At 52.4% G+C, this 27,586-nt stretch overlaps 1 protein-coding gene across 13 annotated transcripts in view; it reads left to right on the top strand.

Annotated features, from left to right (window-relative positions):
- ANO1 (anoctamin 1) overlaps window positions 1-17,085 on the top strand; it is a 225,918-nt gene extending 208,833 nt beyond the window's left edge. For 11 of the 13 annotated variants that reach the window (XM_033205187.1, XM_033205196.1, XM_033205197.1 and 8 more), the window contains 4 exons: window positions 7,325-7,377; window positions 9,828-10,012; window positions 12,970-13,075; window positions 15,288-17,085. In XM_033205187.1, the coding sequence (XP_033061078.1) occupies window positions 7,325-7,377; window positions 9,828-10,012; window positions 12,970-13,075; window positions 15,288-15,554 (611 nt within the window). In that variant the 3' untranslated portion in view covers window positions 15,555-17,085. The remainder of the gene's footprint in view (window positions 1-7,324; window positions 7,378-9,827; window positions 10,013-12,969; window positions 13,076-15,287) is intronic. The other 2 variants (XM_033205191.1, XM_033205195.1) reach the window with 2 other exon arrangements.
- Window positions 17,086-27,586: the final 10,501 nt, after the last annotated feature.

Below are 27,586 nucleotides of genomic sequence, written 5' to 3'. Positions count from 1 at the left end.
GAATAGCACCTTTGTACTAATTATTGGAATAAACAAAAGGTTGGATTACGTATTGGGGATATCACCTTGCTGAAATAAAGATTCCATACCAGCTTGATAAGATAGCTTTGGGTTAGACTTTTGTAGGCCAAACATAATCTTACAAAAAGTGGGAAACTGACCAGGCGCAGTGGCTCATGCCTGTAATCCCAGCACTTTGGGAGGCCACGGCAGGTGGATCACCTGAGGTCAGGAGTTCGAGACCAGCCTGACCAACATGGTGAAACCCTATCTCTACTAAAAATACAAAATTAGCCGGGTGTGGTGGTGTGCGCCTGTAATCCCAGCTCCTCAGGAGGCTGAGGCAGGAGAATTCCTTGATTCTGGGAAGCAGAAGTTGCAGTGAGCCGAGATCGTGCCACTGCACTCCAGCCTGGGTGACAGAGCAAGACTCCATCTCAAAAAAACAAAGAAATGTGGGAAGCTTTTTCAGTTGTTCCAAGGGCTTCTCCAGTCCTTGGTATGTGTGTCATTCTCGCTGGAAACACCCTTCGGATCACCTCACCCTAGTCCGTGTTCTCTCCTTAAGTTGTTAGCGGCTCTGTCCTGGCTGGAAGCTCTTTGGTCCACACCTTGGCCCCTTGTGGCAAGCCCAGCATCCACTGGTGACCAAATCCACCAATCCTCCACTGTCTGGCTCCAAGATAACTTCAACTCTGGCTTCTCTTAACGCTTGGCTGTCTTGTAGACTAAAACAGATGAAATTGTCATTTTCACAGGTCAAAGACCATAGGATAGCAGTGATTCACCCTGCAGTTCACCCTGCAGCTTCACGTTTGCACTGTGTAAAGCCCTGGCTTTGAAAGGGGCCTGGAAACTTGGGTGCCTTATAGGGAGGGACATCCCAGGGCTCCTGGGTAAGAGGTCATGGCACTGTGTTTGGATACTTTTGCTTCCCCACATCATCTCTTCTCTGGGTGACCCGGGTAATGAAGACTCAGAACACAGACAGTCTGTATTAGACTGCCCTGTGAGGTTTTGTTTACAAATTTCAAAGGCTTTAAAAGCCATGAGCTACTAACCCTCCGAAGATCCCGCTAACCACCTACATCCCTGTTCTGCCTCTGCTGAGGCCACGGGTGAGCCCCTCATACCACAGCCCTACATGGCTAGAGGTGGTACAAGGCTGAAGCGCTGATTTGCTGGTGCCCTAGGTCAGAGGTCAGCACTTGTTTTCAGTAAAGAGCCAGAGTGAACATTTTAGGCTTCCTGGACCCAGAAACGACGTCCTCAAGTCTTAGGCAGTGGTTCTCACCCAAAGGCTACACTTTTCATACATTTTCATTTCATACTTAAAAGTGGAAAAGGTCAGGGCCTGGCATGGTGGCTCATGCCTGTAATCGCAGCACTTTGGGAGGCCGAGGCAGGTGGATCACCTGAGGTCAGGAGTTTGAGACCAGCCTGGCCAATATGGTGAAACCCCATCTCTACTAAAAATACAAAAATTAGCTGGGAGCGCTAATTTTTGTGGTGGCATTTTAATTTTGAATGGTGGCAGGTGCCTGTAATCCCAGGTACTTGGGAGGCTGAGGCAGGAGAATGGCGTGAACCTGGGAGGTAGAGCTTGCAGTGAGCCGAGATCACGCCACTGCACTCCAGCCTGGGCACAGAGCAAGACTCCGTTTCAAAAAAAAAAAAAAGGTTATTTTTAGCTGGTGGGACAAGTGAGAAAGAGGCTATCAAAAAACAGGCCACCATGGCCGTCTTTGCACACCCGCTCTCAAGAGCAAGGCGAGATTGTACCCCAGGCTGTGCCTCGGCATAGCGCTGCTTTGAAGATCGCGCCACAGAGCTGCCTCCAACATGAACTTTTCTCAGAACCTCAGCCTGTCGTGTCCTCCAGGGAACCCCGGGGGGAAGCCTGAGTGAATCTTCCCTCGGTCCGACTTTCCAGATAGGAAACCGAGGCCCAGGCGGTAACAGAGCTGAGCAGGAACCAGAGAGCTCAAGCCCGGGGCCTCCTGCATGCATAGAGGGTTTGCCTCTGAAAACCTCACCCTGTGTACCAAAGACCCCAAAAGGGGAGCTCCCTGCAGTCCTCGGAAATTCTGGAGCTCCCTGCCCCACGGCAGTCAAGAAAAGAGTGCTACCCCATTCCAGCAGGTACAGCTGAAAACAAAGAGAAGAATGCAGCCCACACTGAGTCCTCACAAAGGCCCGATGCTCAGGCACCTGACAGTACCCCACCCCTGCCCGCCACCTGCCGCATCACAGTGCGTGTGTGTTTGCTCTGGCGCCCTCTGCTTCGAGAAGCTCTGGCTGTCCCCAGATGGTGGCTGAATGAAGCTTGCAAACCCACCAGGGTGAAAGAGAGCAGCAGCTCAGTGGCCTTGGCTTCCTGCAGTCCCTCTGCAGGCATTGGCGTCCCCACCAGCAGCAGGCCTTCCGCGTGCCTCTTTGGACTCTTTGCACCTGGCTTGTTTTTGCTCAGTTCTTACGGATCAGCTACTCACTTCCTGGTTCCTGTCCGGTTGGCTGAAGGCATAATCTGCCCTCCTTTCACTCGTTTGTTTATGGATTCCTTAACCGTAGCCTTTCCTTGAAGAGGCTTTTATATTCCTTCTATGATCCGTGCAGGGCCCTCAGGCAAGCTCCTCGAGGGGACAGAGGGCCCCTGTGGCCCCTGTGACCTGCACCCCTGAGGCCCTGGGTGGCTGGGGGAAGCTGTGCCACAAAGCACAGGTGCCTTGATCACCCTGCCATCCAGCGGGTCACAGCAGGGACGCAGCCCATGCGTGGGAATCTGCTCCAGCTCCCCAGCCCTGGCTTCAACTTCCTGTTCTCTTCCTGGTGCTTCACAGCCTGCTGGTGGGAAAGCGCAGCCTCCATTCGTCTCCCAGGCCCTGCCTGTGGGCAGGAGTGGTGGCCTCGCCAAGCACCTGGCTTTGTCCAAATACCTCCCTGTACTGTTCTGGGAAATGGGGCTTAGCATCCCCTAGAGTGGGAAAAATTCCTTGGGAAAGAAACCAAGGAATTTATTTGGGGAAGTAAAACTGAGGCCGTTTTCCCCAACAGGACTGTCATAAAAGAAGCCCACCCAAAGAGTATTCCAAAAGCACAGCATCCCTTTTTACTTAGAGATGTCAATGAAAAGAGTCAAACTCTATCAAATATTTGAAGAGATTTATTCTGAGCCAAATATGAGTGACCATGGCCCATGACACAGCCCTCAGGAGGTGCTGAGAACATGGGCCCAAGGTGGTCGCGGGTACGGCTTGGTTTTGTACATTTTAGGGAGACGTGAAACATCAATCAGATACATCTAAGATATACATTGGTTTGGTCCAGAAAGGCGGGACAGGGTGGGGTGACTTCCAGGTTATAGGTATATATATGTGTGTGTGTGTGTGTGTATGTATACACACACTTTTTTTTTTTGAGAGTTTCACTCTTGTCACCCAGGCTGGAGTGCAATGGCATGATGCAACCTCCGCCTCCTGGGTTCAAGCGATTCTCCTGCCTTAGCCTCCTGAGTAGCTGGGATTGCAGGTGTGTGCCACCAGATTTGGCTAATTTTGTATTTTTAGTAGATACAAGATTTCACCATGTTTCTCCAACTCGTGACCTCAGGTGATCTGCCCGCCTCTGCCTCCTAAAGTGCTGGGATTACAGGCGTGAGCCACCGCACCCGGCCTATTTTTAAAATTTCTGATTGTCAATTGGTTGAGTTATTATCAATAAAAAGAAAAGTCTGGGTTATGATAAGGGGTTGTGGAAACCAAGGTTTTATCGTGCAGATGAAACCTCCAGGTAACAGGCGTCAGAGAGAACAGACTGTAAATGTTTATCAGACTTAAGGTCTGTGTTGATGTTCGTGCTGGTCGGCTTTTGCTGAATTTCAAAAGGGAGGAAGGCATGAGGAGGCCTGTCCGACCCTTCCCACGCCCCCTGCTTCCTGTCATGACCTGAATCAGTTTTTCAGGTTAACTTGGGGTTTCCCTGGCCGAGATAATGGACACCATTTAAATGGTTGAGGAGGGGATTAGAATTTTATTTTTAGTTTACACAGATCCTCAGAGCAGTGAGTGTCTCCCTGGAGTGTGCCTCAGAATAACTCGAGGTTCCCAGCCCCACCCCAGGAGAGGCGGATTCCGTGGGCTGGGGCTGGGGCTGGGGTGCTGGTTCTGCATTTCTCTAACACACCTCACGGATGTGCAGGGCCACACGGAGAGTCATCCTCCTGGACGTAGATATCCTGCAGACCTGTCAGGACAGGCTCGATCCAGGCCCAGGAGCGAGGAAGACCCCACTCCCGGCTCCATCTCATCCCCTCCTCATCCCTCCCATTTCCTGTTGTCTCTCTGGGCCCTCTGAGCAATCACCTGGACAGACCCCCTCGCCTGCCTGAGTCCTGCCCTTCCAAGGCCCTGAGCTCAGGAGCCGCGTCCCTCGGGAGCCCCACAGCCAAAGACTTCAACCCCTACCCCAGGCCCACCCCACCTCAGAGGTCTCAAACTCAGAGCCCCAAGGGCCAGGTGGGCCGCACGCGCAAGTGAGACTAAGTCCTAGGAGTGTTCTTCATGGCCACAGAGCAGTGTGTCCATTCCCACATTGCTTGAAACATTGAACTCTCTAGTCGGAGTCTGGATTTGGATGCTAAGGCGGCCATAATGGAGGTCGGAGGTCGCCGGGAGGCCCCGGCACAGACAGCAGAGCTGCGGCGCACAGCCCGGCTGCAGGGGGCGCCCTGGGCATCACAGCGTCACAGCCAGCTGTTGCCAAGGAGACGCACCAGCCAGCCAGGACCAGAGCCGAGGAGTCTCGATTTTTTTTTTTTTTTTTTTTTTTTGAGACGGAGTCTCGCTCATTCGCCAGGGCTGGAGTGAAGTGGCACAATCTCGGCTCACTGCAACCTCCGTCCCCCGGGTTCAAGCGATTCTCCTGCCTCAGCCTCCTGAGTAGCTGGAATTACAGGCACCCACCACCACACCCAGCTAATTTTTGTATTTTTAATAGAGCGGGGCTTCACCATGTTGGCCAGACTGGACTCAAACTCCCGACTTCAGGTGATCCACCCGCCTCAGCCTTCCAAAGTGCTAGGATTACAAGCGTGAGCCGATGCGCCCGGCCTTGACTTTTTAAAAATACATTTTCCCGGTTTTTAAACATCAGTCTGCATTTTTAAGCAGTAGGCAAGCGTAACAAAATGGCCATGTAGCCTGGATGGGGCCTGCCTGCCACTGCTTTGCAGCCTCTGCTCCGGCGCCAGCATCCGGTTGGAAAGGGCTTTCTACGCTCGTGCAGTCACTCAGCAGGCATTTATCCAGCAGCACCCACCTCATGTGCCAGACACCAAGCTAGACCCAGAAGCTACAGGGACATGCAATTAGCAGCCTGCCCCAGGAGCTCGAAGTCCACGGAGGGCCCTCAGCCCTGACACCCAGCCAGGAGAAGCAGGGCGGGGAGTGTTCCCACTCCTGAGGGAGCACTTCAGTGCTGACTTTGTAGGGTTGTGCCATCCAACCCTCACGCACCTGCGTTCCCAGGTGCTTTATTCAGGATGGGGTGGCCCTAGGGCTGCTAGTGTGCAGAGCCCATGTGACTGCCCCACCACCTGCTCCAGCAGAAAAATAAACTGAGGATCGCTGCGCCCGTGCAAAAGATCAAACGGAGCTACAATTAGGTGATGGCTCCCATGGCCCGAGGACTGGAGACAGGGGTCAGGGAATAGTGATTGTCACTTCTCAAACTGCCCACCAGCAATGGGTTGCAGTGGGTATTTCTCTCTTTCTTTGAGACAGAACCTTTCTCTGTTGCCCATGCTGGAATGCAGTGGCGTGGTCTCGGCTCACCATAACTTCCACCTCCCTGGCTCAAACTATTCTTGTGCCTCAGCCTTCCGAGTAGCTGGGATTACAGGCATGTGCCACCGTGCCCAGCTAATTTTTGTATTTTTAGTAGAGATGGTGTTTTGCCATATTGCAAGGCTGGTCTCAAACTCCTGGCTTCAAGTCATCTGTCCACCTCAGCCTCCCAAAATGCTGGGATTGTAGTTGTGAGCCTCCACACCCAGCCTGCAGTGGCATTTTTGATTGATGATGATTGTGACTGTGGTCTGTCATTGAATTGGAGCTGGCAGGGGGCAGGGAGCAAGAGATCCTGGTCTCGGAGGTTTCATCTAAGCCTGTGGTTTCTAGCTCTGGGCCACACAGGGGGCCTGAACTCTTGCTGCCTTTGCAGACCACCAGCATGCACCCCAAAAACGGGGACTGAGAGACTCCCCTCGGCTACCAGGGCAGAAGCGCTATGTACAGCTCTCCCTGCAGCCTCCTGCACAGGCAGGAAGTCCATCTGCTCCGTCTTGGTCCTTTCTGACGAGTGCTGGTTATCACCCATCTCAGAGTTATCACCGGCTCAGGGCAGAAACGCTATGTACAGCTCTCCCTGCAGCCTCCTGCACAGGCAGGAAGTCCATCTGCTCCATCTTGGTCCTTTCTGACGAGTGCTGGTTATCACCCATCTCAGAGTTATCACCAGCTCAGGGCATGGAGAGCAGGCCCCAGGATTGGGCTCCCAGCCAAACCACTGCATACGACATTGCTGGGCATGATAGGGTGCAATTAGGGTGAGCCAGGGGTCAGTCCGGGACACTGGACCATTTCCAGGAATTGCAACAGTGAGGCCCTGCTTCCTGGGCCATTGAGGGACTCCTTCCTGGGCCCTGCTAGATCTCATGGCCGCTGGGAAGATGAATGGAGAGGCCAGCATGGCCCGGGGCATTGTGTTGTGATCCTCTCGTTCATCTGTGATTTGGTGCAACCCTGGGTCTTGCAGTAAAGGGAGCAAGGGGGTGTGCAGATGGGGAACGGTTCGACCTGCACTGCTGTGGACTCAGTGCCACCGGCCAGGGGCCCTGGCACTGTTCTTCAGCGGCAAAGCCATGTCTGGCCTAGCCCTGAATACAAGCATCCTCCGCCAGAGCTTTGGGAGCTGCACCCCAATGGAATCTTAGTCACTTTAGGAATAAAAAAAAGTTTCATCTGAGCCAACTCGTATTTACACAGGTGCATGGGGAGATCGTGCAGAACCACTGAGGGAGCAGCTGCCTTTAAGCACCTCTTTTAGAAGCTGGTGAGCTTGTCAGAAAGGACTGGTACACACCAGGCCCTGGCACTGACCTGGCTTCCTCAGGACCTGAGCAAATGACTCTTGGTTGCTGTAAGCCTCTGACTGCTGTGAGAAAGCCTGGCCCCTGCAAGGATGGTACCCGCTCAGGCTGCTGCCTGGTAGCTGGAATGACTGAGAGTGCAGGGCTCTTTAAAACTGTGACTTCTTCTTCCCCCAGGAATCTGGTACAATATCCTCAGAGGCATCGGGAAGCTTGCTGTCATCATCAATGTGAGTGACACCAGGGACCTCGGTAGAATGAAGTCCTGGCTGAACTGCCAGGCGGCCAGGGGCCCCTTGGAGAAGGAGCTGGGCGTGGGTCTTCTACCTCTAGCCACGGTGCAGCCCCAGGCTGCCGGGATTCTCTAGTTATAAATGTCCCTTGACCGCATGGGGTGGGGAGGGTGCACTCTGGGGAGGCATAAAAAATTCTCTTCAAACTTTTTCTGCAAGTTTTTTGTTTAATTTTTTTTGAGTCAGAGTCTCACTCTGTGGTCCAGGCTACAGTGCAGTGGCACTATCTCAGCTCACTACAACCTCTGCCTCCCAGGTTCAAGCGATTCTCGTGCCTCAGTCTCCCAAGTAGCTGGGATTACAGGCGCCCACCGCCACGCCCGACTAACTTTTGTATTTTTAGTAGAGACAGGGTTTTGACATGTTGACCAGGCTGGTCTCAAACTCCTGACCTCAGGTGATCCGCCCTCCTTGGCCTCCCAAAGTGCTGGGATTACATTCATGAGCCACTGTGCCCAGCCTTTCTGCAAGCTTTGAGCAAAATTCTCCACCATGGCCACCTTGGGCCCTAAGTCCACTGAGAATAAACAACAGACAGATATAGGAAGGAAGACAGAGACAGAGATAGAAGGGAAGACAGAGACAGAGATAGAAGGGAAGACAGAGACAGAGTGAGAGAAACACAGAGATTCCTTATTGACAATCTTTCTGTTCTCTTATTTGAAGAAAAAAGTTGATTTTTCTCCTTAGTCTGAAACATATGGCTGCTCTATAGAGAAGATTTGGGAGATGCTGAAACGGGGCGAGAAGGACGCTCTCATCAGCCTCACACATGGCTCTGCTAAGAATCAGGGCTCCAGGCCCCTCAGCCTCCTCCCCAGCATGGCAGCCCCTTCCAGCCTCTCCTATCCCCAGACCCGCAGGCTAGGATGGCCCGGCCCTCAGCCTTCCCCATCAGGATCTGTCTGACTCTGCCCATGGCCTGGATCCCCCCTGGGTTTAGCTGTGCCCAGCTGTCTCCAGCATATACTTCAAGCCCAAGGCTGCATCCCAGACATGAGAACCCCAGGCAGCCACAGGGAGTCCGCTGTGCCAGGGCCCCATGGCTCTTGTCCCTTCCACCCTCTGGCTGAGCCCAATCCTCCCCACCAAAAACTGACACCGTGCCCACGGCGGGCACGGGGTGGCTCCCCAGAGCTGACAATCAATGCCCCTGCAGGGCCGTGATGCCAAGTCAGGGTGTCAGCAGGCCCCCACAGAGGACAGAGGGTGACACTCAGCCTCGGAGAAGGGCCCCTCAGAGCCCTCCAACAGAGCCCTTTCCCGGCGGGCAACCTCTTCTGCCAGGCACACGCTCCCACCAGACTACAGGGAGACTGCAGGCAGAGTGTGCACACTGGGATGGCTCCTTATCCTGCCCAAACAAGGGAGCACAGGGTCCTGAGGCAGAGCCCACGCTGTGCTGGAGTTGGCGGAGCTGGGAACAGAGGTACATCCTGTCTGCAACAAGTAGGCTCTGTGAGCAGCTGTGGGGCACAGTGGGCATCTCCTGAGGACAAGAGCAGCAACAACAATAACGGCGGGCTGAGTGCGGTGGCTCACACCTGTAATCCCAGCACTTTCGGAGGCCGAGGTGGGAGGATCGCTTGAGGCCAGGAATTCAAGACCAGCCTGGCCAGCATAATGAAACATAGTGAGACCATGTCTCTCTCTGAAAAAAAAAAAAAAAAAAAAAAAAAGGTTGGAGCAGGTACATTCACCAGGCGCCTAGAATGTTCTAGACCCTTCTAAGCTCTTTCCACACACTAGCCCACTAGTCTGCACACAGCCCTTGGAGGCGGGGACTGTCATGGCCCCATTTGACAGGGAAGACACCAGAGGCATAGAGAGGTTAGGTGATTTGCCCAAGGCCACATAGCCGTGTGAGAGGCAGCCGTTGGGGCTTGGGTTCCTCTCTTGTAAGGGCACCAGCCAGAGCTGGTGCTATAATAGAATGAGCTGGGTGAGGACTTGAGAGCATACAAAGCACTTTCCCTTCCTGCCTCATTCCCTTCTCCAACAAGCCCAGAGGCACAGTGCATACATGGTGTGAGGGTTGTTAGCCCTGTTTTGACAAGAAGAAAATGGAGGCACAGAGAGGTTGGGTAATTTGCCCAAGGCCACACAGGCAGCAAGAGGCAGCCAGTGTCCGCCTGGTGCCTTCTCTCCTAGGAGTGCGCTGTTCTGGCGCCCAGGCACTCTCCTTCAGCTGCCAGGGGGCTGAGAGGAGCACCCGCAACCCCACATCCATTCTCTCAGCACGCAGAGGTTGTGCAGCTATGGTCCCCGCCAGGGACAGTGGCACATGGCCAGGGCCCAGTGTGGCCGTGGATGGGTCACCCCCGGTTGCGGCCGGCCCTTCTGTGCCCAGGCTGGGGGTCCCCCTCACTGCCACGTCCCCTGCGCAGGCCTTTGTGATCTCCTTCACGTCTGACTTCATCCCGCGCCTGGTGTACCTCTACATGTACAGTAAGAACGGGACCATGCACGGCTTCGTCAACCACACCCTCTCCTCCTTCAACGTCAGTGACTTCCAGAACGGCACAGCCCCCAATGACCCCCTGGACCTGGGCTACGAGGTGCAGATCTGCAGGTACTGCTCTCTGCTCCCCTCTCTGAAAAGCCATGTTTATTGGGTTTCTGGGAGAGCCCAGGTTTGGACAAGGCTCAAATCAGGGGCAAGTCAAGAAACAACGCAAACTCGCTTAAAAAGAAGAAGAAAAAAAAAAAGGCTAGTGCGGGGGCTCACACCCGTAATCCCAGCACTTCGGGAGGGCCAGGCAGGAGGATCACTTGAGCTCAGGAGTTAGAGACCAGCCTGAGCCACATAGTGAGACCCCATCTCTACAAAAAAATAATAATAATTAAATAGCTGGGCCTTGTGGCATGCACCTGTAGTTCTAGCTACTTGGGAGGCTGAGGTGGGAGGATCAATTAAGCCTAGGAATTTGAGGCTGCAGTGAGCTATGATTGCACCACTGCACTCCAGCCTGGGCAACAGAGTGAGACCCTATCTATAATAAAATAAATAAATAAATAAGTAAATGCTTGCGGGGAGGAAATTAGAGGTGATTTACCAGTTCCTATAACCAAGAAGCCCAGGATAGCTTCAGGCATGGCTGGATCCAGGAGCTACAGTTTGCCATCAGGCTCCACTCTGGCACCACTTCTCCACTTTGATTTCCTCTGTGTTACATTATTCTTTTGCTGGTGGAAAGGATCCCCAGCAGCTCCTGGCTTAAATCCTCTCTGCTCTGCAGCCCCTGTGGGAAGACCTTCTGTTTCCCAATAGTCAGCGAAAATCCAGGGACTGAGTCTTACTACCCTATCTTGAGTCAAATGTCCATTCCTGAACCAACCACTGTTGCCACGAGGAGGAGGGTTCTCCTTGGTTTGGCCTGGGTCATGTGCCAGGGTGTGAGGTCACAGAGAATTGGGGGGTCCTAAGGAAAACTGAGGTGCTATGACTTGAAGAAGAGGAGACAGATGCTAGCAGGCAAAGCCTTGAACACAGAATAAAGAGGAACGAGCTGGTGCGTGTGGCTTCTGACACTGGGAGGACAGGGCTGCTCGTTCCCATGGGAAAGCAGGTTGTGCAACTTCTGCCTGGCCCAGCAGCTGGCACCACAGCCATGGCCCAGCCCGATCCTATCTCAGGGGTTGGCAGCTCAGTGCCAAATAGGCCCTCAGAGACTCCCATCCAGCTCCCTCCAGAAATCAAGCTCTGTGGGCAAGGGCCCTATCTGTTGGGTACCCCTCTGAATTCTCCATCCCTGGAGTGGGGTCTGGCACATAGTAGTTGGTCAATAAATGCTTGTGACATAAGTAAGTGAGGGAATGCCCAGACTGAGGCCCAGAGAGGTCAAGTGATTGCCTAGGGGACACACAGCAAGGTGGTAATTGGAGTGGGTGGCACCAGGGATGTGGGTCCAGGCCGGGACTATGCCTGCAAATCCAGGTGGCCCTTCTCCTGGTATCCCCGACTGACCTCAGCTTTTAGTGAACAGCAGTGGCACAAACTGCAGCTGAGCCCTTGGAAACCTTGCCCCTTGTGGGGGCGTTTTCTGTCCAGCTTTGGGAAGCTTTTCCAATGAAGGGTAGGGACGACAGCTCCATTCAAGCCAAGTTCCAGCTGATGTGTGGCACCCCCCAGATTCAGGGAGCCGCGGAGGGAGGGAGGCCCTAGGCAGAGACCTCACCCTGACCCCACAGACCCTGGGCGTCTCGGGGTCTCTGTGAAAGAGGAAGGGAGGGGCTGGGGAGAACTGGAGCATGGGCAGTGGTCTTGAATGGGGCAAGTCTCCTTCCTGAGGCTCCAAGCATATCCACGAAGAGCCAAGGTCAGTGGCAGGGCCTCAGTGGGGCGGGGGTGTGAGTGAGCTTGACTCTCCGAGCAGGAGATCAGTCAGCTACATCTAAAGCTGGTAACGAGAACCAGGGGCAGCTCGCGTTCTCTCGAGATAAGGTGGTGAGGACCAAGCAGCAACCCTGGAGGCGGGAAAAGCAGCCCCAGACCCGGGCAGGGCAGGGCGGGCCAGGCCGGCTGCCTGACGGGCCTCTCTACCTGCACCAATGGAATGCTTAGCTTCGTTCTTTCGCAAATGTTTGATAAGCTGTTTAAGTTACTTTGATAAGATGTTCAGGGTATTGTTTTGCTGGGTGTTTTGGTTGTTGTTTGGTTGGCTTTTTTTAGAGACAGGGTCTCACTTTGCGGCCAAGCTGAAGAGCAGTGGCGTGATCAAAAACTCACTGCACCCTCCCGGGCTCAGGTGATCCTCCCACTTCAGCCTCCCGAGTAGCTGGGAATGCCGGCGTGCATTGCCATGCCCGGCTAATTTTTGTATTTTTTTTTTTTTTTTTTTTGCAGAGACAGGATTTTACTGTGTTGCCCAGACTGATCTCTGACTCCTCAGCCTGAGGTTACAGTGCTGAGGTGACAGGCACGAGCCACCCCTCCTGGCTGATAAGGTGCTCGGGTTTTTTCTTCAGTAGTTTCCCTCAAAGAGGGAATGGACTGCAGAGGTGGTTTTCAAACTGTGTTTCATGGAACCCATCCTGGAGCTCTGTGGAGCATGGGGGTTGGGTTGAGGTTCAGGGATTTCAAGCTTAGGGAACCCCCTGCCCCCGCCCGACTTCAACCAAGTAGGCTCTGCACTCTTGGGACCCTACTGGAGTATCCAGTGAGACTTCTTTTGGGAACAAAGGCTCCACTGCTTTTAAAAGTTTGGAATCTCCTGGACTACATGGTCCCTGCTCTTGATTCTGTGAGCCCACAGCTGGGCCTGGGGGATACTTCCTGCACATGTGTTTTACACGAAGCCCCTCAGGTCCTTCCTGGCCCGTGAGGAGTCCTGACCACCCCCCTCCACCGTGGAGAGACACTCCCTGGGTGCGGGTCTGCAGGCTGCTCGCCCAAGAGAGGGTTGTCCTCCCGGAGGCAGCCGCACACCAAGCTGAGCCTCTCCCAGGTGTCCCTCGAGCTGCCTGGCTCCAGCCAGAGCCTGAGCCCCACTGAAGTCCCACCCTCCACTCCACCACCGTCTTTTGCAGGTACAAAGACTACCGAGAGCCACCGTGGTCGGAAAACAAGTACGACATCTCCAAGGACTTCTGGGCCGTCCTGGCAGCCCGGCTGGCGTTCGTCATCGTCTTCCAGGTGCGGTGCGTCCCTCTTTGTTTCCGGTTTGAGGATGGGGGCACTAAGGGACCATCCCATGCCCACAGTCTGGAAGGCACAAGCTGCTAAAGCTGGGGGTTCAGAGACTCCTCCAGAGGCCTGGAGAACTTGCTCTGGGACACCCGAGGAGGTGACCTGGTCGACCCCAGGCCCCCTGCACCGACAGGGCCCAAGACAACCTCATGAGAGAGGAAGGCAAAGAGAGGGGCGGGATGAGTGCCGGCAGAAAGGTTCTGACTGGCTGCTGGGTTTAATCCAGTAGAAGTGTCTTTATTGAAGGAGACAGGGGCCAGGCACGGTGGCTCACACCTGTAATCTCAACATTTCGGGAGGCCAAGCCGGGCAGATCACCTGAGGTCAGGAGTTTGAGACCTGCCTGGCCAACATGGTAAAACCCTGCCTCTACTAAAAATACAAAAATTAGCCAGGCATGATGGTGGGTGCCTGTAATCCCAGCTACTTGGGAGGCTGAGGCAGGAGAATCACTTGAACCCAGGAGGCGGAGGTTGCCGTGAGCTGAGATCATACCATTGCACTCCAGCCTGGGCAATGAGAGTGAAACTCTGTCTCAAAAGAAAGGACAGAGAGAGAGAAGAAAGGAAGGAAGAGAGAGAGAGAAAGAAAAAGAGAGAAAGAGAGAGAGAGAAGAAAGGAAGGAAGGAAGAAAGAAAGAGAGAGAGAGAAAGAAAGAAAGAGAGAGAAAGAAAAAGGAAGGAAGGAAGGAAGGAAGGAAGGAAAGAAAGAAAGAGAAAGAGTAAGAGAAAGAAAAAGAGAGAAAGAGAGAGAGACATGGAGAAAGGGGACTCCACCTCTGTCCCTCTTGTTCTCATACCGTGTCTGTGGTAGCAGGCAGAACCAGGACAGACAGAAGGGCAGTGGGTTCTCAGATGACCCCAGCCACAGCCAACAGCCAGGGGACCCAGCCCCAGCTGGCCCAGCCTCTGGGGTAGGGTCTGGGCCAACTCTCTGAGGCCAGAGGGACTCCCAGTGGAACGGGACCCCCGGCTAGGGTGCCAGCTATGCACCAGCAGCTGAGGTCCCAGAGAGGGGGCCCCCTGGGCTGTGGGCACTGCTAAGGTTCTGCTCATTGGTGTCCCTATAGCCTTGATTAAGTCGATGCTAGGAAGGCAGTGGGCCAAGGGCTCTGATGCTGGAATCCCCAGGACTGGGTTCAAGTCCCAGCTCTGTCACAGGGCAGGCCCTTCCACTCCTCTAAGCTCGGCGGCCTCATCCATCAGCTTTTCACAGCAAGGGGTGTAAAAGGTGTGTGGGGCTGAGTTCCGCAGGCCAGAGCCTGAGAGCCCAGCAAGGAGGGGTCTCGGCCAGAGACAGCCCAACCTTATCCCAAGGGAGCCCCGGAGCATGCATGGCACCCCAGACCTGGCCTTACCCTAGATGGGCCGGTCACTGCTTTGGGCTGACCAGGCTGGGAAGAGGGAGATGGGAGGGAGCATACATTCTGTAGCTGCAAGCATGAGCAGCCAGTCCCAGCCACAGCTGGGGACTGGGAGCACCAACCAGGAGAAGACACCAATCCAGGGGGCACCAGCACCGCCTGTGGTGGGAACCTGCTCAGCGCGGGGTGCTCACACATGCTCTCTGGACAGACGTTCAGCAAACGACAAGATGGCACCAGCACCGCCCATGGCGGGAACTGCTCAGCCCGGGGTGCTCACACATGCTAGCTGGACAGACGCTCAGCAAACGACAAGATTCCGTTTTTCCATAAAAACTGACTTGTGCTGCCTTCTGTCCACCAGAAATGTCTCCACGGAGGTGGTAGATGTTCAGGGGGGCCCTGGGAGGCTTTGCAAACTAAAAGTTTGATCCATTTGTGGCTATTTCCAGTTTCATGCTTTTCCCCAAAGCCTCGATGCTTGTTAGATTTGGCGATGCGTGACCCATCAGGTCACTTCCTGAGTCTCCTGGTCGAGGAATTCAGAATGACTCAGGTGATTTTCCCAATTACTGAGTTCAGATGCATTCGAGAAAGTCGGCCAACATTTCCCAAACGCCTGCCGGGTGGTTCTGTGCCTCCTTTATACCTTCTGGGAACTGAGGCCCAGGGAGGTCAACAGGCCAGGAGGTCATGGGGTGGCGCTCCACCAGGTGGGGGCCAGGCAGAGAGGTCGGGAGCACTTCCCCAGGTGCCATCCTCCCCACTGCCACGCGCTGCCTCTCCTCCTTCCAGAATCTGGTCATGTTCATGAGTGATTTCGTGGACTGGGTCATCCCGGACATCCCCAAGGACATCAGCCAGCAGATCCACAAGGAGAAGGTGCTCATGGTGGAGTTGTTCATGCGGGAGGAGCAAGACAAGCAGCAGCTGCTGGAAACCTGGATGGAGAAGGAGCGGCAGAAGGACGAGCCGCCATGCAACCACCACAACCCCAAAGCCTGCCCAGACAGCCTCAGCGGCCCAGCCCCCAGCCATGCCTACCACGGGGGCGTCCTGTAGCTATGCCAGCGGGGCTGGGCAGGCCAGCCGGGCATCCCGACTGACGGGCACCCTCTCCCAGGGGCAGGCGGCTTCCCGCTCCCGCCAGGGCCCGGTGGGTCCTGGGTTTTCTGCAAACATGGAGGACACTTTCCGATAGGACATTTTCCTTTCTTCTTTCTGTTTTCTTTCCCTTGCTTTTGCACAAAGCCATTATGCAGGGGATTGTTTTTAATCCGTAGTATTCAAGATGAATCAAAATGATGGCTGGTAATAGGGCAATAAGGTAGCAAAGGCAGGTGCTTTGCAGAAAAAATGCTTGGAAACTTGAGTCTCCCTAGCAGCGTAAAGTGAGCAAAGGCCCCTAGAAACCCTCCTCTAAATCCTCCTAATTCCTTAAGATAGAGGCAAAATGCTAAGCCAAGGCATCCGGCAAAAGCTGGTGCAATGCTTCAGGGAAAATGGAAACCCCAACCAAAAATAATGATTGATTCTGGTTCCAAAAGGTGTCACCTGCCTGTTTCAGAAAAGTTAGACTTTCCATCGCCTTCTCCTCCCATCAGTTCAGTGGCTGAGAGAGAAGTGGCCCATCCCTGAACCACACAGCGGGCGTGGGAGCATCCCAGTTATTCCTGGAAAGCGAGACGGGGGCGCAAGTGTCCCTGATTAAGCAGGAACCAGCACCCTTGGCACCCCTGGCAGGCTCCCCGCTGTCAGCCACACACCTGCCCCCTCCCAGCAAGCTGACCTCAGAGTTGATCGTCTTCCTTATGGGACAAAACCAGTTGACCAGAAAATGGGCAGAGAGAGAGGACCTCGGAAGCATTTCCACAGATGGTGTCAGGGTTCCAAGAAGTCTTGGGGCTTCCAGGGGTCCCCAGGAAGCTTTAGAATATTTATGGGTTTTTTTTTTTCAAATATCAGTTATATGGTAGATTGAGGATATTTTTTCTGCAGCTCAAAGGTGGAGGGAATTTATTAGTTAACCGAATAGCGTTGAGAGGAATTTAAAATACTGTTACTACCAAAGAATTTTATTAATAAAGGCTTCTATTTTGGTAACACTTCTCTATATTTTTACTCACAGGAATGTCACTGTTGGACAATTATTTTAAAAGTGTATAAACCAAGTCTCATAAATGATATGAGTGATCTAAATTTGCAGCAATGGTACTAAACAACTCTCTGAAATTTCTCGAGCACCGAGAGAAACATCATTTTAGCAAAGGCCAGGAGGAAAAACAGAAATATATTTGTCTCGAACACATCATTGATGTGATGTTGACATTCCCTTTAATCTGCCAACTGTGATCAAAGTTCATAGGTGTCGTAGATTTCCATTATTTGCTAAAATCATGCAATCTGATGCTTCTCTTTGCTCTTGTACAGTAAGTAGTTTGAAATGGGTTTTGTATATAAATACTGTGTTAAAAATTAGGCGATTACCAAAAATCCTTTTATGGAAACCGTTTTTTAAAAAAGCGAATGTACACAAATCCACAGCAGACTGTGGCTGGACATTCATCTAAATAAATTCGAATATACGACACTTTTCCCACTTGAATGCTGTCTGCCTGACGTCCGCCTGGGAAATTCACAGGCCGTCCCCAAAGTCCAGTGGACCCTGCAAACTCAGCACTGACTGACAGGCATCTCTTTCGTTTGGTGCCTGCCTGTGCGTGGCTCTAAATGTTCTTGGGACTTTGTCTCTTTGTGCGTGTGTGCACTTGTGCATGCACATGTGTGTGCCTATTCATTTGCATTTGTTTTGCATGTATCATGTACACTCATGTTCACATTTGCTTGTGTGCATGTGCCTGTGTGTTTACACGTTTGTGTGCATCACGAGTGTATGCATTTGTATTTGCTTGTATGTGCATATGAGTGTGGGTGTGTGTGCATGTGGACACGTGTGCATATATGCATGTGTGTGTATGTCTATGTGTGCATGCACATGTGTATGCAGTGTGTGTGTGCTTGTGAATGCTTGTGTTTATGTGTTTGCATGGTTTGTGTATGTATTATCCATTCTCACACTGCTATAAAGAACTACCTGAGGCCGGGTGTGGTGGCTCACACCTGTAATCCCAGCACTTTGGGAGGACAAGGGGGGTGGATTGCTGGAGGAGTTCAAGACCAGCCTGGCCAACATGGCGAAATCCCATCCCTACTGAAAAAAAAGTTAGACAAAAATTAGCTGGTCATGGTGGTGCACACCTGTCATCTCAGCTACTGGAGAGGCTGAGGCAGGACAATCACTTGAACCTGGGAGGCAAAGGCTGCAGTGAACCGAGATGTGCCATAGCACTCCAACCTGGGTGACAAAGTGAGACTCCATCTCAAAAAAATATAAATAAAGAGAACTACTTGAGACTGGATAATTTACGAAGAAAAGAGGTTTAATGGACTCGCACTTTTGCATGCTTGACAGGAGGCATGACTGAGAGGTCTCAGGAAACTTAACGATCATAGCAGAGAGTGAAGGGAATGCAAGCACATCTTCACAATGCTGGAGCAGGAGAGAGCAAGTAAAGGGGGCACGTGCCACACTTTCCAACCATCAGAAGTCGTGAGAACTCACCCACTATCACAAGAACAGCATGGGGGAAGTGTGCCCCATGATTCAGCCACCTCCCACCAGGTCCCGCCCGCGACATGGGGGGATTACAATTTGGCATGAGATGTGGGTGGGGACACAGAGCCAAACCATGTCAGTGTGCATCACCCCATGGTTCACATGCGTGTTTACCTTTGCCTGTGTTTGTATATGTATATGTGCTGGTGTGTGTGTGTGCATATGTGCTGGTGTGTGTATGTGCATGGGTGCTGGTGTGTGTGCATATGTGCTGGTGTGTGTGTGTGCACATGTGCTGGTGTGTGTGCATATGTGCTGGTGTGTGTATGTGCATGGGTGCTGGTGTGTGTGCATATGTGCTGGTGTGTGTGCATATGTGCTGGTGTGTGTGTGTGCACATGTGCTGGTGTGTGTGCATATGTGCTGGTGTGTGTGTGTGCATGTGTGCTGGTGTGTGTGTGTGCATATGTGCTGGTGTGTGTATGTGCATATGTGCTGGTGTGTGTGTGTGCATATGTGCTGGTGTGTGTATGTGCATATGTGCTGGTGTGTATGTGCATATGTGCTGGTTGTGTGTGCATATGTGCTGGTGTGTGTGTGTGCATATGTGCTGGTGTGTGTGTGTGCATATGTGCTGGTGTGTGTGTGCATATGTGCTGGTGTGTGTGTGTGCATATGTGCTGGTGTGTATGTGCATATGTGCTGGTGTGTGTGCATATGTGCTGGTGTGTGTGTGTGCATGTGTGCTGGTGTGTGTGTGTGCATATGTGCTGGTGTGTGTATGTGCATATGTGCTGGTGTGTGTGTGTGCATATGTGCTGGTGTGTATGTGCATATGTGCTGGTGTGTATGTGCATATGTGCTTGTGTGTGTGTGTGCATGTGTGCTGGTGTGTGTGTGTGCATATGTGCTGGTGTGTGTGCATATGTGCTGGTGTGTGTATGTGCATATGTGCTGGTGTGTGTGTGTGCATATGTGCTGGTGTGTATGTGCATATGTGCTGGTGTGTGTATGTGCATATGTGCTGGTGTGTATGTGCATATGTGCTTGTGTGTGTGTGTGCATGTGTGCTGGTGTGTGTGTGCATGTGTGCTGGTGTGTGTGCATGTGTGCTGGTGTGTGTATGTGCATGGGTGCTGGTGTGTGTGTGTGCATATGTGCTTGTGTGTGTATGTGCATGTGTGCTGGTGTGTGTGCATATGTGCTGGTGTGTGTGCATACGTGCTGGTGTGTGTGTGCATACGTGCTGGTGTGTGTGTGCATATGTGCCGGTGTGTATGTGCATACGTGCTGGTGTGTGCACATGTGCTGGTGTGTGTGTGCATATGTGCTGGTGTGTGTGTGTGCATATGTGCTGGTGTGTGTGCATATGTGCTGGTGTGTGTGTGTGCATATGTGCTGGTGTGTGTATGTGCATATGTGCTGGTGTGTATGTGCATATGTGCTGTGTGTGTGCATATGTGCTGGTGTGTGTGTGTGCATATGTGCTGTGTGTGTGCATATGTGCTGGTGTGTGTTTTCGTGTGCTTGTTTGTGTGTATGCACACATGTGCCACATATTCCTGTGTGTGTCTGTGTGTGTACTGGGATGAGGGACTGTGGTCACATTTTCTCAGCAGGCTCTTCCAAGAACCCCATATCTCGACCTCTGATCCCACAACCCAACAGACTAGTATTTAGGATTTCGTGGACCCCAAATTTCTCCAAAACCTTTTGGGACTGACCTTGGGTTGCCAATGTTTTCATCTGGGCAAGTGGGGACAGTTTTTTAGAACCACCACCTATAATCACTATCACTATATATAAATAATCACTATCACTTCATAAAAGAACGTATTTTTTTAACACCAAAGTGTCAGCAAAGCAGTACAGCGCTTGGGACTGGGCGGCCCTTGGCGCGGCCCATCGTCTCTTCACCGCCAGGGCAAGGCAGAGCCTCTTCCGACCTGCAGCAGGCCTCAGGCGCCCCCTTGTGCTGGCTCTCCTCAGCACAGCGCCTTGCCACCTTGGTCAGGGGCATCCTCCTAAAGCTTGGGCCCCACATTCACGACCCTGTAGGGAGGGCCCAGCGAGAATGGCACCCACTTTCTCGATCCTGTAGGGAGGGCCCAGGGAGAACGGCACCCAGGATCGGCATCGCGGGAACCCCTTCCCTGTGCCCTCTTGTCTCCATGGGTCCTCCCAGAGCCTGGGAGGGCACAGGTGGGGACCTTCAGCCACACCTGATAGATGGGGAAACAGGCTCTTGACCAAGATCTCAGGGTGCTTTAATGCCAAGTCTGAAGGCCAGACCTCATAAACATGTATGGAACATTCAAGAAACATTTATTGAACTCCTACTGTAGGCCAAGTGCAATGGCTCATGCCTGTAATCCCAGCACTTTGAGACACCCAGGCAGGAGGACTGCTTGACCCCAGGAGTTCAAGACCAGCCTGGGCAACATAGCAAGACTCTGTCTCTACAAGAAATAAAAAAAAAAAAAATTAGCTGGGCATGGTGGCGAGCACCTGTGGCCCCAGCTACTCGAGAGACTGAGGTAGGAGAATCACTTGAGCCCAGGAGGGCAAGGCTGCAGTGAGCTATGATTGCATCATTCACTCCAGCCTGGGCAAGAGAGCAAAACCCTGTCTCAAAAAAACAGATAAAAATTAGACCTGTTGCAGTGGCTCACACCTGTCATTCTAGCACTTTGGGAGGCCAAGGTGGGTGGATCACTTGAGGCCAGGAGTTCAAGATCAGCCTGGCCAACAGAGTGAAACTCAGTCTCTACTAAAAATATACATATATACAAAAAAAAAAAAAAGAACTCCCAGTGTGTGTCAGGCATTAGGACGAGAAAGGTGAAGAACAAGGACATAGCGCCTTCTCTCCCACCCACATGACATCCTCACAAAGGAAGTCCAGTGCTGAACCCGAAAATCAAGCATGGAACCAGACAACTTCAGAAAAGGGGCTGCTCATGAAAATCCAGCAGGGAGTGTGCCTGACTGAGGGTGACTGCCGGGAGGCAGGCCCCTTGAGACCTGAGCAATGTGGAGCCAGAAACACACACCGGAGGGGCCAGCAGGTGCAGAGGCCGAGGCAGCAGCTGCTGGACGGGCTCCAGGAGCAGAGGGGTGGGGAGGTGACAGGAGACGCAGGAGAGGTGGCTAGAGCTGACTCATGCAGGGCTCTGGCTGAGTGGAGACTTTGAACTTGGTGATAGGTGCCATGGGCAGGACTGGGCGGTGCCTATGAGGGCTGTGATGGGATCTGACTTATGTTTGAGGTCATGGCCGCTGTAGGGTGGAAACTGCAGCCAGTGCCGCTACTGTACAGATGGGCACAGGAGGCTCAGAGAGGCCCAGGGCTCCACCGCAGCCATCCGCAAGCTGGCAGCACACAATCCTTGGACCCAGGAGCCTGGCATGAAAAGTCTTCTACTACTGGTCCCTGGAGTAGTGTGGCTAGGGGCAGGGTTGGGGGCGAGCCCAGTGGGCCCTGAGGTCTGAGGGCACCAGCTGCACCACCAGGCCTGGCAATGACACACTGGTGGCCAGCCATGCGGGTTCTGCTGCTCCCCTCTGAGGGTGGAGGCTGACCATGAATAGCATCCAGCACAAGACAACCTCTGTTTGGTAGGCTCAGCGCATGTTAACTTTTGAAGTTAATTTAATATATAAAGAGCAGGCATTTAAAGTCCATGTCTGCAAGTTCTCCTGAGAAATCATACCTTCTACTGCACAGTCCCACGTTCGCCAGGTCTCATGTTCACATTCGACTGCAGCCCGGCGGGGCCCGCCCTTCCCGAGTCTCCCCACCCTCCCAAACATGCCTGCCCACTGGCTATGGGGGCAGCTGAGGCTGGGGCCCTTCTAGACAAGCCTCAGACCAAGGTCCCTGTCTGTGGATCTGGAACCAGCAGTGGGATTCAGAGCTTGGCCAAAGTGTGTGCTTGAAGCAGGGCTGTCTCCACCCCAAAGCTGGACTCAGAGCCCTGCCCAAAGCACTCACATCACCAAGTCCCACACACACACTCATCTTCAGTCCCCCATGAGTCATTTGTGTGCCCCCCACCCCAGGTGATATGTGTCCTCACATGTCAGGCAACATTTACCTGCCCGTGTTTTGAAAGAGCCACAGCAAAGAAGATAAATGTTAACACTTGCCAGAAAACTGGCCAGAAGGAAGTACTGGCACAGTGTCAGGCACAGAGGAGGCACCAGGAAGTGCTGAATTAATGAAGAAGCAAGTGAGGAATAGACGGATAGATGGATGGGGGATAGATAGATGAACGTTTGGATGGTGGCTTGATGGATGGGTGATGGAAGGATGGATGGATGGATGGATGGATAAATTGATGGATGGATGTGTGGGTGGATGGATGGATGGATGGTGGATGGTGGATGGGCGGATGGATAAATGCATGGATGGATAGATGGATATGTGAATGGATGGATGGTGGATGGATGGATGGATGGATGAATGGATGGTGGATGGGTGGACGGATGTGTGGATGGATTGGGTGGGATGGATGTGTAAATAGATGGATGGATTGGGTGGACATGAATGGATGGATGGATGGATGGTGGATGAGTGAGTGGATGTGTGGGTGAATGGATGCATGATTGGATGGATGGATGGATGGATGGATGGATGGATGGTGGATGGGTGGATGGATGTGTGGATGGATGGACTGGGTGGATGGATGTGTGAATGAATGGATGGATTGAGTGGATGGATGTGTGAATGGATGGATGGACTGGATGAATGGATGGATGGATGGTGGATGAGTGAGTGGATGTGTGGGTGAATGGACGCATTGATTGGGTGGATGGATGGATGGATGTGTGGATGGATGGTGGATGGATGGATAGATGGTAGATGGATGGTGGATGGATAGATAATGGATAGAAGGATGGATGGATGTGTGGATGGATGGACAGATGGATGGATGCTGGATGAATGGATGAATGGAAGGTGGATAGGCAGATGGATGTGTGGATGGATGAATGGGTGAAAGGATGGATGGATGGATGGATGGATGGATGGATGGATGTGCGGATGGATATATAGGTGGATGGTTGGATAGATGTGTGGATGGATGGGTGGATGGATGAATGGATGGGTAGATGGGTGAGTAGATGGATGGATGGATAGGTGGATGGATGAATAGATGGGTGGATGGGTGGATGGATGGAAAATAGACTGACAACTGAGTCTTTTTGCCTTCGAGCTGAATGGGCCTCAGGATCAAGTTAGCAGGGGTGTTGGTAGAGGAGGTAAGGGGGTAGTAGAAGGTAAACCTGATGCCTTCTGACCTCTGAAGACATGCTCACAGCAAGCAGCTCACCCCCCACTCGCTCAAACAGCCTTGGCAGAAGAGCAAATGGCAAAGGGACAGCTTACACCTGGAGATATAGGACCAGCCCAGGCATTTCCATCCGGCTTCCTCAGATGGGATGGTGTCTGCTGCCCCTGCCAGAGCCTGCCCAGAATGCAGCCATGGGGCAAAGGCTCAGCAGACACTCTGATTTCCTCAGCCCTGCCAAGTCATGTATTTACTATCATCCATTTCCCTTCCCTTCTCCCCGTCTCCCCCACACAATTTTCATTAAAGTAAAACAAAGAGAAAATTGCAGAGAGTGCACAGTCAATCAACTTCCACAAAAAATTACACACTTTTGGGGCTGGGCACAGTGGCGCACACCTGTAATCCCAGCACTTTGTGAGGTTGAGATGAGAGGATCCCTTGAGTTCAAGAGTTTGAGACTAACCTGGGCAACGTGGCAAGACCCCATCTCTACAAAAAACAAATTTAAAAAAAAAGCCCAAAATTAGTCAGGTGTGGTGGCATGCACCTGCAGCCCCAGCTACTTGGGAGGCTGAGGTGGGAGGATGGTTTGAGCCTGAGAGATCGAGGCTGCAGTGAGCTGTGATTATGTCACTGTACCCCTAACCTGGGCGACAGAGAAAGAATTTGTCTCCAAAAACAAAAGCCCACTTCTGTAGCCAGGACTCAGACACTGAATGTCAACGCACGTCCTCAATAGCCCCTCAAACTCCTTTCTCCCAGTGGCTGTAGCCACTACCGGACCCAGTTCCAACCTCTGCAGCAGAAATTCTTTCTTTCTCTTGCTTTTGCTTGTTGGTGGCTGCTGCCCTCTGCTGGCTGCCTGCAGGAGCTGCACTCAGGGAAGGGAAAGGCCCCGTACCTGGCGTTGTGTTGTGTTGTGTTGTGTTGTTTGTTGTATTGTGTTGTGTTTTTTTGAGATGGAGTCTCGCTCTGTCGCCCAGGCTGGAGTGCAGTGGTGTGACCTCGGCTCACTGCAACCTCCGCCTGCCTGGTTCAAGTGATTCTCCTGCCTCAGCCTCCTGAGTAGCTGTGATTACAAGCGTCCGCCACCACGCCCGGCTAGTTTTTGTATTTTTAGTAGAGACAGGGTTTCACCATATTGGCCAGGCTGATCTGGAACTTCTGACCTTGTGATCAGCCCGCCTCGGCCTCCCAAAGTGCTGGGATTACAGGTGTGAGCCACCGTGCCCGGCCTTAGTTTTCCATTAGGTTGGTGCAAAACCACAGTTAGTTTGCACCAACCTAAAATATTTGCTGTGGTGGCAAATTACCACCAACTCTGCGGCCCAAAACAACACGAATGTATCCTCTTACTGTAGGTCAGGTTTCTGGCACAGGCCTCACTGGGCTAAAATCCACGTGCCTACAGGGCTGGCTCCCTCTGGAAGCTCCGGGGGAGAAGCCGTGCGTGCCCTTTGCAGCATCCAGAGACCCTTGTCTTCCTGTCTGTGACCCCTTCCTGGCCACGTCTTCACGCTGCCTCTTCTCTGGTTCTTCTTTTATGAGGATTCATGATTAGACTGGGTCTATGGGGATCAACCAAGACAATCTCCCCATCTCAAAGTTCTTAATCTTCATGGCTTTTTTTTTTTTTTTTTTTTGAGACGGAGTTTCACTCTTGTCACCCAGGCTGGAGTGCAATGGAGCAGTCTCGGCTCACTGCAACCTCCATCTCTCAGGTTCAAGGGATTCTGCTGCCTCAGCCTCCCAAGTAGCTGGGATTACAGGCGTGGGCCACCACGTCCAACTCATTTTTGTATTTTAGTAGAGACAGGGTTTCATCACATTGACCAGGCTGATCTTGAACTGCTGACCTCAGGTGATCCGCCTACCTCGGCCCCCCAAATTACTGAGATTATAGGTGTGAACCACTGCACCCAGTCTCTTCATGGCATCTTAAAGTCTCTTTTGCCATGCAGACGAACACAGCTGCAGATCTGGGGATCAGGGTGAGGGCCAGTGGGGATATGGACATCTGGGGTATTCTGTGGACATCTGGGGGTATTCTGTCTACCACATAGCCCTCCCCCTCGGGAAACAGTCTCTTTTTTTGGAAAAAATACTACCCCCAAGGAGAGCCAAGGATGCCCACATATTTAGAATAGCCTTGGATGTTAATGACAAAGACCAAAATGGGCCGGGTGTGGTGGCTCACGCCTGTAATCCCAGCACTTTGGGAGACCGAGGCGGGTGGATCTCTTGAGGTCAGGAGTTCGAGACCAGCCTGGCCAATATGGTGAAAGTCTGTCTCTACTAAAAATACAAAAGTTAGCCAGGCGTGGTGGTGAGTGCTTTTAATCTCAGCTACTGGGGAAGCCGAGGCAGAAGAATGGCTTAAACCTGGGAGACCAGGGGTTGCAATGAGCCGAGATCATGCCACTGCACTCCAGCCTGGGCAACAGAGGGAGACTCCATCTCAAAAAAAAAATGTTTAAAGATAAAATAATAATAACAAGCCAGTCACAAACAGACAGAATACTGCAGGATTCCACTTACATGAGGCCCCTAGAGTCATCGAATTCATAGAGACAGAAAGTAGAACGGGGGTCCAGGGACTAGGGAAGGGGAATAGGGCATTACTTGACGAGTACAGTCTCCGCTTTGCAAGATGAAGAGGGCCCCGGAGACGGGCGCTAGTGGTGGTTTCGACCATGTGAATGGACTTAACGCCACTGACTTGTTCACTTAAAAATGGTTAAGATAAGGCCGGGTGCAGTGGCTCAAGCCTGTAATCCCAGCACTTTGGGAGGCCGAGACGGGCGGATCACAAGGTCAGGAGATCGAGACCATCCTGGCTAATATGGTGAAACCCCGTCTCTACTAAAAGAATACAAAAGAAAAAAAACTAGCCGGGCGAGGTGGCGGGCGCCTGTAGTCCCAACTACTTGGGAGGCAGAGGCAGGAGAATGGCGTAAACCTGGAAGGCGGAGCTTGCAGTGAGCTGAGATCCGGCCACCGCACTCCAGCCTGGGCGACAGAGCCAGACTCTGTCTCAAAAAAAAAAAAAAAAAAAAAGAAAAAGAAAATGATGCTGAAAACAGCCAGACACAAAATGCCACATACTGTATGGTTCTGTATACATGGAATGTCCAGAATTGGCAAATCCATAGATTTGAAAAGTCGATTCGGCAGGGTACAGTGGCTCACGCCTGTAATCCCAGCACTTTGGGAGGCTGAGGCTTACTGAGGTCAGGAGTTCAAGACCAGCCTGGCCAACATGGTGAAACCCTGTCTCTACTAAAAGACAAAAATTAGCCAGGCATGGTGGCAGGCATCTGTAATCCCAGCTACTCAGGAGGCTGAAGCAGGAGAATTGTTTGAACCCGGAAGGTAGAGGTTGCAGTGGGCACAGATGGTGCCACTGCACTCCAGCCTGAGCCATAGATCGAGACTCTGTCTGAAAAAAAAAGAAAAAAAAAAAGGAGATTCATGGTTGGTGGGGGAGGGGAGGAGTAAACGCTAACGGGTTTCTTCTTGGTGTGATGAAAATGTCCTAAAGTTAGACAGCAGTAAGGGTTGCACAACCTTGTGACCACATTAAAAACCACTGAAGTGTAACTTTAAAAGGGTGAATTGTATGGTATGTGAATTATATCTCAATTAAAAAAACAAACTCAACTGACATCACCGCCTGCCCCACCCTGTAGTAAAGCTGAGTCCTTGTTGGCTGGTGAGGGCTCTCCTATCTGCACCCCCTCCTCACCTCCAGACCCACGGCCTTGCTGGTCCTGGAACCCCAGCCCTCCCCTGTGCTCTGCTCTTCTGTTCTCCCTGTGCCCAATTCTTCCCCCCACACCTAGGTATCTGGCTCCTCCGAGCCTTCACCTGCACCTTTACAGAGACCCCATCAGACCACCCGGCCCCCCACCCTCCATATGCCCACCCCGTTGAACAGACTCCCTTTCCCCTGGCTCTTCTGAATTTCTGGCATACTGTATGATTTCCTTATTTTTATTTTTTAATAGAGATGGGGTCCCGCTATGTTACCCAGGCTGGTCTCGAACTCCTGGGCTCAATCAATCCTGCCTCAGCCTCCCAAAGTGCAGGCATTGCAGGCTAAGCCACCATGCCCGCCACGAACTTATCTTCTGGAGCGTGTCGCTTTTGTACTTATGATGTAAACTCGGGGCATGCAGGGACCC

Source organism: Trachypithecus francoisi, unplaced genomic scaffold (assembly GCF_009764315.1).
Source record: "Trachypithecus francoisi isolate TF-2019V2 unplaced genomic scaffold, Tfra_2.0 Lachesis_group8, whole genome shotgun sequence".
Lineage (NCBI taxonomy): Eukaryota > Metazoa > Chordata > Mammalia > Primates > Cercopithecidae > Trachypithecus > Trachypithecus francoisi.
The sequence above is the reverse complement of the archived record's forward strand: the minus strand, read 5'-3'. Positions and strand labels throughout refer to the sequence as shown.